We start from the raw sequence: 14610 nt of genomic DNA on the forward strand, positions 1-14610 counted from the left end.
CGAGAAGTTTGCTTTTGCTGTTTCGTGGGATGGTAAGAATTGGGTCAGGCCGGGTTTGACATGCGATGTGTCTATGGCGGACCGGTATGATTTGGGTTATTATTTAATATTAAAAGTTTTATTTAAATTTAATTACATGTAAGTTTTATAGAGAAAATATATAATCTTTTGATATTTTTCTTCTAAATAATATAAAATATATCTAAAACAATATAAATATAAACTATTTTTAAGATTACTAAATTATTAATCCATTCTATTTACTCAATTAATTTTTCTTGAATTTAATCTCAATTTTAATTAAAAATAAAAAATAAAAGAAATCAAAATGTAAACTTTTTTTTTAAATCAAGATGGAAACTTGAATATAAGATATAAGGATGGTAGACTAATACAATTTCGTAGATTCAATTAGGGCGGCAATGAGTATAAGTTTAATAAGTAATGGGTGGGTGAGGATGTAAAAAGTCATATTCGCCATGAGTAAAGGGTAGGTGATGCGTTTGAAACATTACTCGCCCCGTATCCTCCCGCCTACTAACTCCCGCCCATGTAAATTTTAGATCATTATGAATTTAGGTATAATTTCAGGGACAATTATGTAATTCTTAAGATTTTATAATACATGATTTGTAATTTAACCAATTAATCATCTTATGTAATCTGTAAGGTTATTGTCAGGTGGGTATGGACATGTACATATGAGTACGAGATTGGTGGTAGGTATCCAATTGAATAGTATGTGTGGGGGTGGATTTGAAAATATAATAGCGTGAATTTAAATTTTTTACCCGTCATAAATATCTGTACTCGTCTTGTTCGTTTGTCATCCCTAATAAGATATAGCAAGTATGCATACACTTAATTATTGAATCAAATTTAATACTTGATTTATAATTAATAGTATATATAGACTTAACTAAAAAATAAAGTTAATTGTATCATGTGTCTCTAAACTATAATCTTCATTTTAAATCAGTCCTTCAACTTTTAAACATTTTAATTTCATCTATAAACTATGATCTTCTTTTTAAATTGGTCCCCAACTTGAACATTCCAATTTCATCCCAAATTCATTCCAATATGTAAATAGTTTCAACCATAATTTAATCTATTTTTTTTCAAACAAATAATAATATAACTTGGTCTAACAATTTTATTAACAAGGGATGTGATAAGTATATACGTATAGTTTAGGATGAAATTGGAATTTTCAAAAAATTTAAAGACTAATTTAAAATGAAGGTCATAATTTAGAGATAAAATTAAAATGTTCAAAAGTTTGAGGATTAATTTAAAACGATAGTAATTATTTAAGAATAAAATTAAAATATTAAAAGTTTAATAATTAATTTAAAATGAATATCATACTTGCAGAGCGATTCACTTCTGTAGCTCCTCTTGAAATTTGTTCTACTGGGTGCTGATACAATTTAATTCATTATTCATCGATTATTTTTTTCTTTTATTTTTTTAATTCTATTACTATAAAATTATATTTTTGTAAAATTTTGTATATTCATTATAGTACATCAACTTAAAATTAACTTTTATTCATTAGCTATTTATAAGTAATCCTCAATTCACCACTGTGAGCAGGTAATATAACAAAGACCTCTAGAGCATTTACAACTTCCTATAACACTAAGAAAATCAAAAGAACTTTAATTTTTAAAATTAAATTTAATAGTTTTTATAATTATATATAATACTTGAATTGATTTTTTAAATTTAGTTAATAATTTAAAATTTTATATTCATTTATGAAAAATATCAAATAAAATCATAATTTAATTGTTGTAGAAAATAACAATAAATTTTCTAAGAATCCGATACTTTGGATCAATGAAAATTACAAAGATACGTAAAATTCTTGTCTATCTTCCACATTTATTCTTCTTAACCTACTAAGTGAACGTAGCAAGACCCTAACACTTAGATCCTTTTTCTAGTCTATAAACAATAACCTTACTCTCCTCCTTATTCTCATTCTTCTAATCAACGTGTGATGTAATACCCCAAATATTGAGTTGGTGACCATAGTGAAAGGATAAAAATGTTGGTGGATTAAATTGAGTAAATTGACAAGTATAAGGAATGATTTAGGAAATTGCGTTTGAGACTTATTATTAAGAATGGAAGAATGGAGGGGCAATTTGGTCCTTTAGATGGAATGAATTTAATATTCATCTAAATTGGGTTATTTAATAAGTGAATGGGAGAAATAAGAGGATACGTTCCGAAAGTGGTTATCTCCTCTTCTTCTTCATGTTCTGTGTCCTCCATAGCTAAGGTAAGGATTCTTCAATGTTGATTTTTCCTTTCGTTTTTGGGTTGATTTTGAAACCTCAAGTGATATAGAGGCTTAAGGAAAGTTCAAGGAGGATTAAAAACTTAGAGATGAATGTTTTATTTGAGATTTAATAAAATGGGATTTTAAATGATTTGATTAAATATGGTCAGTTATGGAAGTTTAAAGGCATTTTTGACTTGTCAAAGAAGTGAATAAGAGAATTGGAGCATTAGAAGTGATTATAAACAAGTTGGAAAAATTGATATGATTCTTAGTTTTGAGTGTTCTTTGGAGATTTTAGATGTTATGAGAAGATTTATGGATGTAATTTAGTTGGATTAAGTAATGATGAATTTAATGGTATGGTTAAGGATAAAAGTAAGAGATTTAGGCGAAAATGTGATAAAAATTGAAGTGAAATATGTAAAATATGGGTAAAGGTAAAGGTATTAGAAGAACAATATCGATACTATAGGATTAAATTTGAGGAAAGATGATGAACACGATGAACAATATCGATACTTATGCAAGTAGTATCGATTCTGAAGTGGGGTATCGATACCAAGAGGAAAATATCGATACTATTATTTAGAAATGAATTTCAGAATGCAAAATTGGTATCGATACTGAATAAAGTATAGGTACCACAGTATAGATGTATCGATACCATATGAGGGGTATCAATACTATTAAGCCTGGAATTTTAAGTTAGGATGAATTTTAATAAAATTCGAAAATAATAGTACTTTTAAGTATTATTATTTTATATAAATGTTAGATAGTATACTAACAATTGTTATGTATATATGATTATGGATGCTTGTGTAGATTGTAACCAAGCTCCTAAATCTAGCAAGCAAAAAGGTAAGAATAAAGTTGTAGAACAATCGGACATCAATAAGGCATAATAGTGAGACATACCAGGTGAGTGCATTTATTGTACTTATATGAGATGAAGATGACTTGCGATGAGTCAACCCCGAATATTTGATAAAAGTATGTTTTACAGTATTTTGATATGTTTTCATAATGTTTATGGAAATAATATTACGAATAATTATAGAGTATGAATTGCTCTAAAAAATGAATAGATTAACGTTTATGTTGTTTAATCTGCTAAGTTGTTTGAATAGCCCATGGTATGTGCATTGAGAGTCATAAAAGTTATTGAACGATTTTGTTTAATGCATAACGATGCATTTTCATATCAGTACTATGTGTACCTTCGACACTAAATGTACAATCATGGTATTCATAATAATTTTGTGAATTACCATTTCGATATACAATTATGTATAAAAGTTATCGATCGATTTTGTTTAATGCATAACGGTGCATTTTCGTATAAATTCTACATGTACTTTCGACACAGAATGGGCAATCATGGTATTCATAATCGGCATTTCGGTGCAATGCATGTACCTTGCATTAAATATAACTTATCATATGACAAATAAAGGATAAATTAGAAAATACAGATTGATATGTATGCTGGACATACTAAATATAACTTATCAGGTTATGTGAATGAAACTTGGTTTACTAAGCTAGTTTATGATATGTTTATATTTAAGTACACTTCATTTTGTAATAATATGTCTCACTAAGTAAATACTTAGCATGTGTTGATTTTACATGTAAGAAATAGCAAAGGCCAGCGGAGTAAGGAGTGTCGCGGATATCATTTATCAAAGGTTGTCTCATCAGTAACTGTAGGAAATTATGTATATATACTTTTGATAATTAAATGGTATATATTGGATTTATGAAAATGCTCTGGATTGTATTTGACTTATGTTTGTAAAATGTTATAATTTAAGATTATTTTAACTTCTAAAAGTTAACGAATGTTTTATTTTTATTATATTAAAATGTTTCAAAATATCTATAGACCAGGGATCATGCCAGCAATGTAAGGCACCCCGGCGTTCTGAATCCATTCCCCACCACGTAAGAACACACCGGCGGTGAATTGCTGGGCTTGAACGCCGTTGATCTTTTGGATACCTCTCCATTTAACCCTGTTAGTTTGCACGGCGCCCGGTCCCCGGTTGTTAAACTCTGCGTACCATAGGGTGTCGAGGGCGAAGTTGCCCTCCCACGGCATCCATCCATCTGGCGCCACGATGTCGTCCAGTTGAGATTGCATGATGATGGTCCTTGAGTAAATTTTCCACGGCCGACCAAGGTACGTCTTGCTTCTCGCCTTCACCGGGAGGTAGTCCGGGGCCCCAGTGAAGGTGCAGTTCTGGAAGACGAAGCCGGAGTCCTCACGACGATCCTCCCGTCCTTGTGCGGTGACCATGCATTGTTGTTTGTCAAGCGGCTTCCGGACGATGAATTTGCAGTTTTGGTAGACCGAAGCGGCATCGCCAAAGACGAAATCGATGGTGCCGGAGACGGTGCAGTCCCTATAATATTGGCGATGACTGTGAGAGTAAAGGGTGTCTTGGTAGCCATCCATTTGACAATTATGGAAGATGGATTGATCACCTTGGACCTTAAGGGCCACTGCTTGATGCTTGATGGCTCCGGCAGAGTTCTCGAATCGAATGTTCTTCGCCATGAATTTTGGACCAATGACAGCTGCAATATATTTCATGTTATACAAATTCAAGTATGAGTTTTATAATATTTGAATTCAACAGTAAATACTAACCAACAGTTGCGGTCTTAAATGTGGCAGTGCCATCGACGAAGTTCAAGCGTCCGGTGATGGTGGTCCTAGTCGGTCCGTCTCCGATGACAACATTCGACATATGCTTATCAACAATAACATATTCATTGTAAAACCAGCCTTGATGTATATCACAAATGGAGAAGCATTTTTCTTAGGGACTTCTTTCAACGCTTGATTGATGTTATCATATTTGCCACTACCATCTTTAGCGACGACGACATTAGGTCTAATTTGCGATGGATTTTGTAGCAATAACTTGCGTTGCCTAAAACTAACCCACGAAGGGAACCCATCTTTAGCCATTAGCCGACGTTTAGCCCCGCCGGTGTCACTTTTCCCGAAACCCGGAATGTTGAGATCATGGACGAGTTTAGGAATTTCACTGACCATGGCTAAGCCGTTGCTAGTGAGCATTTGTGAAGTGTTCATCAGTTTTCTCATTTTCTCACCTGCCTCGGTCGATACATTCACGAACCCGTCCAAGCATGTTTGTTGATACGTGATGGAACCACCCATCCAAATCTTGAGGTTCTTGACGTATTCGTCTAGCTTGCTAATCAGCTCTTTGCAATTTTCGAGAGCTTGACGAGACATTGGGTCTTTGGCCGCGTCTTGAATGGTGCCAGAGTTGTGACAACCTTCTTTATCTCGCGGATAGCCGCTTGGAAACCCGCCTGGATGAGCGCCTTGGTCGGTGGTGTTGGTGTCCGCGAGGCTGTTTTCGCATGCTTGTTTGTAATCGGTGGGTTGGCAAATGGTTTGCACCGCCTTCGTGGAAGTCGTCGGCTCATCACTTCCGCCTCCTTTACGACTGCGTGTCACACCAACCGCCACCGCCACCACCATGGCCACCAGTATGACAGAACAAACCCCTATTATTGCCGGTGCTTTTCCCATTTTTTTCACTACTGTACTTTTAGAAGAACAAAGACGATTGTTGATTTGTATTAGGTATTTGAAACAACTGAGGGAACTCTTTCTTCAAATATATAGAAGAAACTTGAGAACTTGAACCATTAAAAACAAGAACAAAATGAAGATTTATCGTTAAAAAACATTGAACTTTATACTGATATGAATCTTTGGTTTCAATCTAAAATATTGGGTTTTGCTTGAAAATTGAGTGGTGAGATTTACTCTACACCCATTGTCTTGGGGGTATTTTTAGTTAATTGGAACTATCTTTCACACAAACTAAACAGTCTAACAAAGCATTTATTTAGAAAGTTAGAAAGGAAAAAATGTTAAATATCTTGCTATGATAAATAAGTACTAAATAATTAGAAATTTAATAATTAATCACATAATTATTCTACACTATGTCCGATGTCGTGTCAGTCACTCTGATATCGTTATTATTGCAGCATTGCCAATTTAATAGTTAAATACCATTTTCGTGCTCATGCTAATTTTGATTGTAAAGATTTTTTGTCACTAGAGATTTATTGCCATTTTCGTGCTCATGCTAATTTATGGGTAAACTACGCCAATGGTCACTGATGTTTGGGTAAGTTTTCATTTTCACCACTAATGTTTCAAAAGTTACAAATAGGTCACTAACGTTATCATTTGTGACAAAAAGGTCACTGGCTGTTAACAGCCATTAAGAGGCGTGACGAAAAATACAGCTGGACCATTATCTGCTGAGATGATCGTTGACTGCCATTTTGATCGGCTCTTCTTCTTCTTCTTCTTCAACCCATTCCCCATCTTCTTCTTCACTTTCTTTCTCTTCACTTTTCTTCATTGTTCATTTAATACCAAAATTTTCGTTCAACATGTTAAAGGTTAATCATGTGATCAGAACTAGCTAAAATCTATTGTGGATTCACTAATGAATGAAATGAGCATTTGGGATACTTTCCCTGCAGTTGTATTCTCTGGCCTCTTTGATTGAAAACTCCAGGATTCCAAGTAAAGCATATATCTCATTTGCTTTTGGATGAGATTTATCAACAAACAAGAAACTCGTGTACATGTCCATTTAGTTGTATCAAACTACAACCGGGGACTTTCTTTAGTCCTTTCTCTTTAAGAAGTTTCCTCATTTTAGCAAATTTGTCCTACTTCCCTGCGACTGCATACATGTTCGATAGTAAAACATAATTTCCAGCATTTTCAGGTTCCATTGTTAATAGTTTCTCGGCTGCAGATTCTGCTAACTTGGTTTCTGAGTGCAGTTTACATGCACTCAACAAGGGCCCCCACACTCGAGTATCAGGTTTGAATGGCATTTCGTTGATAAGTTCTCTCGCTACATCAATACGTCCGGCGCGCCCTAGTAAATCCACCATGCAGGCATAGTGTTCTTGGTTGGGTTGACAACCATAGATTTCCCTCATCTCCTTAAAAAAATACTCGACCTTCTTTAGATTCAGTAGTACCAAGAAAAGTAACTTGATCCAGTTCAGATTCAACTGTTTCATCCAGTTATACAACTTGAAACATTGTGGCCAGTCTCCATGCTTAACATTAGCACCGATTATCGAATTCCATGTTATGATATCCTTGACATCAATTCTCTCTTCATCAAAAAGCTTTCTAGCCAAAACTATGCATCCACATTTCGCATAACCGATAAGAATTGCATAATTAATCGATGACAACAAATTCAGACCGAGCTTCAATGAGCATCCATGAAGGGCTTTAACTTGTTCTAGGCATATTCACACATGTAGGCAAGAAGTTGATAACTATAATGAAATCGGCTTTAACTCCATCTGCTTTCATCCTGGAGAAAAGATAAAGAGCATCATGATTCTGGTCATGGTTTACCCATCCTTTGATCATTGAGCTCCATGAAGCCACAGTTTTCTCTGCTAAATTTTCAAAAACCTTTTGAGCATAGGTTAAACAATCGCATTCATAAATACATATTAATAAAAGAATTATGAACAAACACTTGATAGCCTAAATCGTTTTTCATCACATAAGCATGCATTTGCTTGCCCCACCCAATAGATTTCAACTGCCTAATAGAGGAAATAGCAGGAATAGCAATAAACATATCAGCACTAATCCCAAAATTTAACAAGCACCTCAAATTATGAACATAGCTCCATTGTTCATTTAATACTAAAATTAAAGTCATTTCAATTTTCAGCTTTTTGATTCGATACGAAAGAAGAAAAGTGAAGAGAAAGAAAGTGAGGAAAAGTGAAGAGAAAGAAGAAGAAAAGTGAAGAAAAAGATGGGGAATGGGTTGAAGAAGAAAAAGAGCCGGTCAAAATGGCGGTCAACGATCCACTTCAGCAGATAACGGTCCAGCTGTATTTTTCGTCACGCCTCTTAACGGCTGTTAACGGCCAGTGACCATTTTGTCACAAACGATAACATTAGTGACCTATTTGTAATTTTTGAAACATTAGTGGTGAAAACGAAAACTTACTCAAACATCAGTGACCATTGGCGTAGTTTACCCCTAATTTATAAATACTATAAATTTAAGAAATTTTAAAAATAAAATATATAAATCAAAATTTTAAAAAATTAAAATTAATATTAAAAATATATATTTTTTGGTTTTGAAATTTATATATTTTAAAATTGTAAAATTCATAAAATAGAAAATCTTTAAAAAAAATAAAAAATTGAAAATTCTAAAAAAGCAGTAAACTTCATGTTTTAAAATTATAAAATTATAAAATGTATATATGTTTAAAATTAAAAAATATATAAATTAATATTATTTTAAAAAATATCTCTTAATTTTTATTATAATAATTTATTTTACTATTGGCATTCTTTGATATGCTACAGGACATTTTCTTACAATGTCACAATAAGTCAAAGCATGTGGAATCTGCACATATAATAAGCGTCAAACTAATAGTGTCCTTCACTCCAAGACGAGACTACTGAGATTATTAATGTCATTGGAGAATCTTACGGTAAAAGAAAATGCAATTCACACTCAAACACTTGCAATCCAGAATGAATAGATCATCATAACTTGAGTTATGAACCAAGACCATAAAACATGTCATATATGAATCAACATAACACTTTCTATAAACCACAACCATATTCATTGTCAAAACATCCCTCGGAAGACACAGTGCACTCTCTTGCCATAAACCTACAACAATTTCAACAAGCAACAAGGTCGATTATTAAAAATCTCGAAACACATGCCATTTTTAAAAGAAGAAGATCTTTGTAATCCTAATCTAATTTTACAAGGAAGACCATTTTTAAAAACATTAAAAGCAATAACTAGTGTGCATGATGGTGCCCTTACTATGGAGTTTGATGGGGATGTCATCCAATTAACATAAATGATGCCATGAGAAATTATAGAGATGCATTTGATTTGTTTTCTTTAGATGTCATTGTCCCTTTTATGCATGAAGCCTTGGAAACGATTGAATTGAATATTATATACAATAAAGCACCATCATCGATAATAAAAGATAACATCATCAACATTAACTTAAAAATATGTTAGTCATACAATTTTTAGCATCGAATCGAGTTGAAATTTCTAATTTTTTGAGTGGACTCAAGTTCTGCTCACAACTACCCTTAGGTGTGCTCAAATAGAATAGAATTATATCCCGACTTCCCAGTGCATTTGGATTTAGGGATGGATGTACTAAGTTCTAGAAAGGAGTATTTGTATACTCATTATTTTGAAAAAAATAATTAAATTTAATGTGTTAAAAAAAGAAAAAAATAAAGAAATGTTTATACTCTAAAAAAATAGCAACAGAACTCAATTCACCAACTCATAAATCCAAGTAATAACCGCATTAGGTAATTGAAAAGAAAACACGTTTTACTAATATCAAACGGTATAAATAAAAAAATATCAAACGGTTTTACCCATAAATTTGCATCTAAAAATATACGTTTTTGTTATTGGTGTTTTAAATATCTAATAATATGACTTAATATATTAGTAAAGGAGTTAAATTTTGATTTAATCCTTTAATTTTAGATAAAATATTAATTTAATATAAAAATTTAAATAAAGTATCAATTTGATCCTTAAAACTTTAGATAAAATATTTATTTAACCTCTAAATCCGACTTTAAGAATCGACCAATGCTCACCACCGGTTACTGCCAATTTTGTGGTATTTTATTTTCCAATGCATAATATATGTTCTTTTCACGTTTCAAGTTTGATTAGGGTAAATTTAGTTGTTATTAGCTGCTCGTAGATAATGACCCTCTTGCAATTGACATTGGATGATAACATTGCTTTCATAGATAAAAATTTACGTCCCATTCTTTTTTTAAAGGTCTTCATAATGTTATGCCTTCGTCAAACATTCTTCGCATGTTATTATTTTCTTTACACCTCGAAGTCTTCAAAAGAATAAATTTCTCTTTAAGTAGGATCTCGAAGAACATCTTCGAAGAAAGAACTTCAGAAGACATAAAAATACATCTCTAGAAGAAGGATCTCCAATATCCACCAACGTTGCAAGCTATACGTAGATGAATACTTATTCATATGTATTTTGCTTAGAATCTTTATAGACCGGGGATCATGCCAGCAGTGTAAGGCACCCCGGAGTTTTGGATCCACTCCCCACCACGTAAGAACACACCGGCGGTGAATTGCTGGGCTTGAACGTCGTTGATCTTTTGGATACCTCTCCATTTAACCCTGTTAGTTTGCACGGCGCCCGGTCCCCGGTTGTTAAACTCTGCGTACCATAGGGTGTCGAGGGCGAAGTTGCCCTCCCACGGCATCCATCCATCTGGCGCCACGATGTCGTCCAGTTGAGATTGCATGATGATGGTCCTTGAGTAAATTTTCCACGGCCGACCAAGGTACGTCTTGCTTCTCGCCTTCACCGGGAGGTAGTCCGGGCCCCCAGTGAAGGTGCAGTTCTGGAAGACGAAGCCGGAGTCCTCACGACGATCCTCCCGTCCTTGTGCGGTGACCATGCATTGTTGTTTGTCAAGCGGCTTCCGGACGATGAATTTGCAGTTTTGGTAGACCGAAGCGGCATCGCCAAAGACGAAATCGATGGTGCCGGAGACGGTGCAGTCCCTATAATATTGGCGATGACTGTGAGAGTAAAGGGTGTCTTGGTAGCCATCCATTTGACAATTATGGAAGATGGATTGATCACCTTGGACCTTAAGGGCCACTGCTTGATGCTTGATGGCTCCGGCAGAGTTCTCGAATCGAATGTTCTTCGCCATGAATTTTGGACCAATGACAGCTGCAAATATTATTTCATGTTATACAAATTCAAGTATGAGTTTTATAATATTTGAATTCAACGGTAAATACTAACCAACAGTTGCGGTCTTAAATGTGGCAGTGCCATCGACGAAGTTCAAGCGTCCGGTGATGGTGGTCCTAGTCGGTCCGTCTCCGATGAACACAACATTCGACATATGCTTATCAACAATAACATATTCATTGTAAACACCAGCCTTAATGTATATCACAAATGGAGAAGCATTTTTCTTAGGGACTTCTTTCAACGCTTGATTGATGTTATTATATTTGCCACTACCATCTTTAGCGACGACGACATTAGGTCTAATTTGCGACGGATTTTGTAGCAATAACTTGCGTTGCCTAAAACTAACCCACGAAGGGAACCCATCTTTAGCCATTAGCCGACGTTTAGCCCCGCCGGTGTCACTTTTCCCGAAGCCCGGAATGTTGAGATCATGGACGAGTTTAGGAATTTCACTGACCATGGCTAAGCCGTTGCTAGTGAGCATTTGTGAAGTGTTCATCAGTTTTCTCATTTTCTCACCTGCCACGGTCGATACATTCACGAACCCGTCCAAGCATGTTTGTTGATACGTGATGGAACCACCCATCCAAATCTTGAGGTTCTTGACGTATTCGTCTAGCTTGCTAACGTCAAACGCACCGAGTTGGTCGAACGAGTTTTTGAGGTCGTCGATGGCGTAACCCATCAGCTCTTTGCAATTTTCGAGAGCTTGACGAGACATTGGGTCTTTGGCCGCGTCTTGAATGGTGCCAGAGTTGTTGACAACCTTCTTTATCTCGCGGATAGCCGCTTGGAAACCCGCCTGGATGAGCGCCTTTGGGTCGGTGGTGTTGGTGCCCGCGAGGCTGTTTTCGCATGCTTGTTTGTAATCGGTGGGTTGGCAAATGGTTTGCACCGCCTTCGTGGAAGTCGTCGGCTCATCACTTCCGCCTCCTTTACGACTGCGTGTCACACCAACCGCCACCGCCACCACCATGGCCACCAGTATGACAGAACAAACCCCTATTATTGCCGGTGCTTTTCCCATTTTTTTCTCTTTTTTTGCACTACTGTACTTTTAGAAGAACAAAGACGATTGTTGATTTGTATTAGGTATTTGAAACAACTGAGGGAACTCTTTCTTCAAATATATAGAAGAAACTTGAGAACTTGAACCATTAAAAACAAGAACAAGAATGAAGATTTATCGTTAAAAACATTGAACTTTATACTGATATGAATCTTTGGTTTCAATCTAAAATATTGGGTTTTGCTTGAAAATTGAGTGGTGAGATTTACTCTACACCCATTGTCTTGGGGTTTATTTTTAGTTAATTGGAACTATCTTTCACACAAACTAAACAGTCTAACAATGCATTTATTTAGAAAGGAAAAAAGTTAAATATCTTGCAATAATAAATAACTAAATAAATAGAAATTTAATAATTAAACACATGATTATTCTACACCATGTCCAATGTCGTGCGGTCACTTCCGATATTATTATTGTTGCAGCATTAACAATTATCTCTTCATTATCACCGTCATTGTTCTTATGCGGAAACACCGTCAGCATGACATTATTAACGTCGCCCACGGTTCCACCGCTATTATTAACTTCACCCAAGCTCACATAGTTATAAGTGAGGCCACTAGGGTTTCCAAGCATGGAAAGTTCGTTAGCATGAAACCCTAAGTTCATATTGGCTTGATTTTGGAGCGTGGCGAAGGCTAAGCTGAGGTCATTCACTGATTTGTATCATAGCTCAAAGGTGGGAGGGTGGTGTTGGGGTTAATTGTTGATCTTTGGTCCTTTTTGATGACGATGACAACGGCTTCGATTTTTCCTACAACCGCCACGAACCGAAACGTTCCTCAGTGTGCCACTTTTGGTCCAATATCCCCTACATGACTTGCAGAAGTACTTTGACTGAGACAGGCTGTAGTTGTTGTAATAACAGAACTTGGTGTGGTGGAATCACATCTTGGACACTTGAGAGCTTGGTTCGGTTATGGCCTTGGTCTCCTCTCTTGTTGTTCATTTTCTTTTGTGGTAATCACCATGTTGTAATAACAGTTTTATCTGATGAACACGTAAATGGGAAAAGATGTACAGTTTAGATATATTCTTTATATTAAGTCAATTAATTACACAATTTTTCGTGCCAACATATATTATACAAAGGTATTTTCTTTAATGTTACTCGAACCGAATATAGATATTATCAGAAAAAATGAATAATTGAAACAACTTCGAACGTGACAATGAAGTCTTTAGCACATTCATTTTCACAATGAAATGATCCTTTATAATGCCTCTATCAGAATCGGTTCTTCCAGCACTTACAAACATGGAATCCATACATCACCTCGTCATTTCCGATTTTCTTTATTTTCCTCTCTTTTCCTCCACATGCTCTTACGGAAAGCATTGCCGTCCGATGTTCTTTTTTAACTTCCTACATTATTCTACATGCATTCGGATTTTCCTCGCTAAACATTGATGTGATATTTTCATTGTCGTTGCCATTGTTGCTGATGCCATAGCATAGTTACTGTACTAGTCATTGTTGTAATGATCGATCCTGCTGTAACATGAGTATCACGGCAGCGAACGGACATATTCGTATCCGGTTACATACGGTGACGGCTTGTACGTGTTGCAGCTGTCACTTACGAAGGGTGGTTGTGGTTACGAATGTAGTGGAAAGGTTGACCACTAGGACAGAAACTGTATTGGCTGTGGCAAGTAGGGTATTGCCTAGTGCATGGTACGTCGTAACAATGGACATATCCATATCTCGGTCTGTAATCGGGTGAATGGTGACATATTACATGAACTTCTCCTGCATCTTTCGGTCCGAAGGTTGCGACAGTTGTTGCTGGCCGGCATTCACATTTGTATCTGCGGCAGCAGTTGCTGGCTCAGGTTGTAGATTCTCCATAGGTGGTTGGTCTTTCGGTGGCTCTGCAGTTGGGGCTGCTGCTTCAGGCTGTGGAATAGCAGCTTCTGCTGTTCCAGAGGCTGCGCAGCCACGTCTGTTCGGAATGGGAACAGATTGTTACAGTCTTTGTAGTATTCCGAAGGCTGTGGAATAGCAGCTTCTGCTGTTCCGGAGGCTGCGCCCAAAGGATGTGGAATAGCAGCTCCTGCTGTTCCGGAGGCTGCGAAGCCTCAGCCACGTCTGTTGGTTCCGAATGGGAACAGATTGTTACAGTCTTCGTAGTTTTCTGAATTGCCTTAACGATTTCATCAGGATCCGCCCATCCTATAACTGTCGACTTCTGTTGAGCTATATCCGGAAAAACTTTATAAATAACGATAAAGAAAAAAAAATAACCAACTCGGAATCCTTGATTAAGTGAAGACATCTGATGAGTTGACTGATACATTATTAAATGACATCACAAACAACTAGTTCTCATAATGCACAAACAGTATAACT

At 35.7% G+C, this 14610-nt stretch overlaps 1 protein-coding gene and 3 pseudogenes across 1 annotated transcript; all 4 read right to left on the reverse strand.

The window, feature by feature from the left end:
- Positions 1-4178: 4178 nt before the first annotated feature.
- Positions 4179-5870, reverse strand: LOC120218455 (annotated as a pseudogene).
- Positions 5871-6779: 909 nt separating this feature from the next.
- LOC120218377 lies at positions 6780-8064 on the reverse strand (annotated as a pseudogene).
- Positions 8065-10424: 2360 nt separating this feature from the next.
- Positions 10425-12212, reverse strand: LOC120218454 (probable pectinesterase/pectinesterase inhibitor 21). Its single transcript, XM_039215379.1, has 2 exons — positions 11231-12212; positions 10425-11155 (listed from the first exon to the last, which is right to left on the reverse strand). The coding sequence occupies exons 1-2, from the start codon at positions 12210-12212 to the stop codon at positions 10455-10457; spliced, it is 1683 nt and encodes a 560-aa protein (XP_039071310.1). The 3' UTR covers positions 10425-10454.
- Positions 12213-13492: 1280 nt separating this feature from the next.
- Positions 13493-14557, reverse strand: LOC120218378 (annotated as a pseudogene).
- Positions 14558-14610: the final 53 nt, after the last annotated feature.

The sequence above is a fragment of the Hibiscus syriacus genome, unplaced genomic scaffold, assembly GCF_006381635.1.
Source record: "Hibiscus syriacus cultivar Baekdansim isolate YM2019G1 unplaced genomic scaffold, ASM638163v2 tig00110198_pilon, whole genome shotgun sequence".
Taxonomy (NCBI): Eukaryota; Viridiplantae; Streptophyta; class Magnoliopsida; order Malvales; family Malvaceae; genus Hibiscus; species Hibiscus syriacus.

What these genes read in the sequence shown, in the direction of transcription:
- LOC120218454 (XM_039215379.1), bottom strand. Translation starts at nt 12,212, where the DNA reads ATGGGAAAAGCACCGGCAATAATAGGGGTTTGTTCTGTCATACTGGTG. An exon ending in ATTTAAGACCGCAACTGTTG is followed by an intron (nt 11,156 to 11,230) that starts GTTAGTATTTAC and finishes TAATATTTGCAG; the next exon opens with CTGTCATTGGTCCAAAATTC.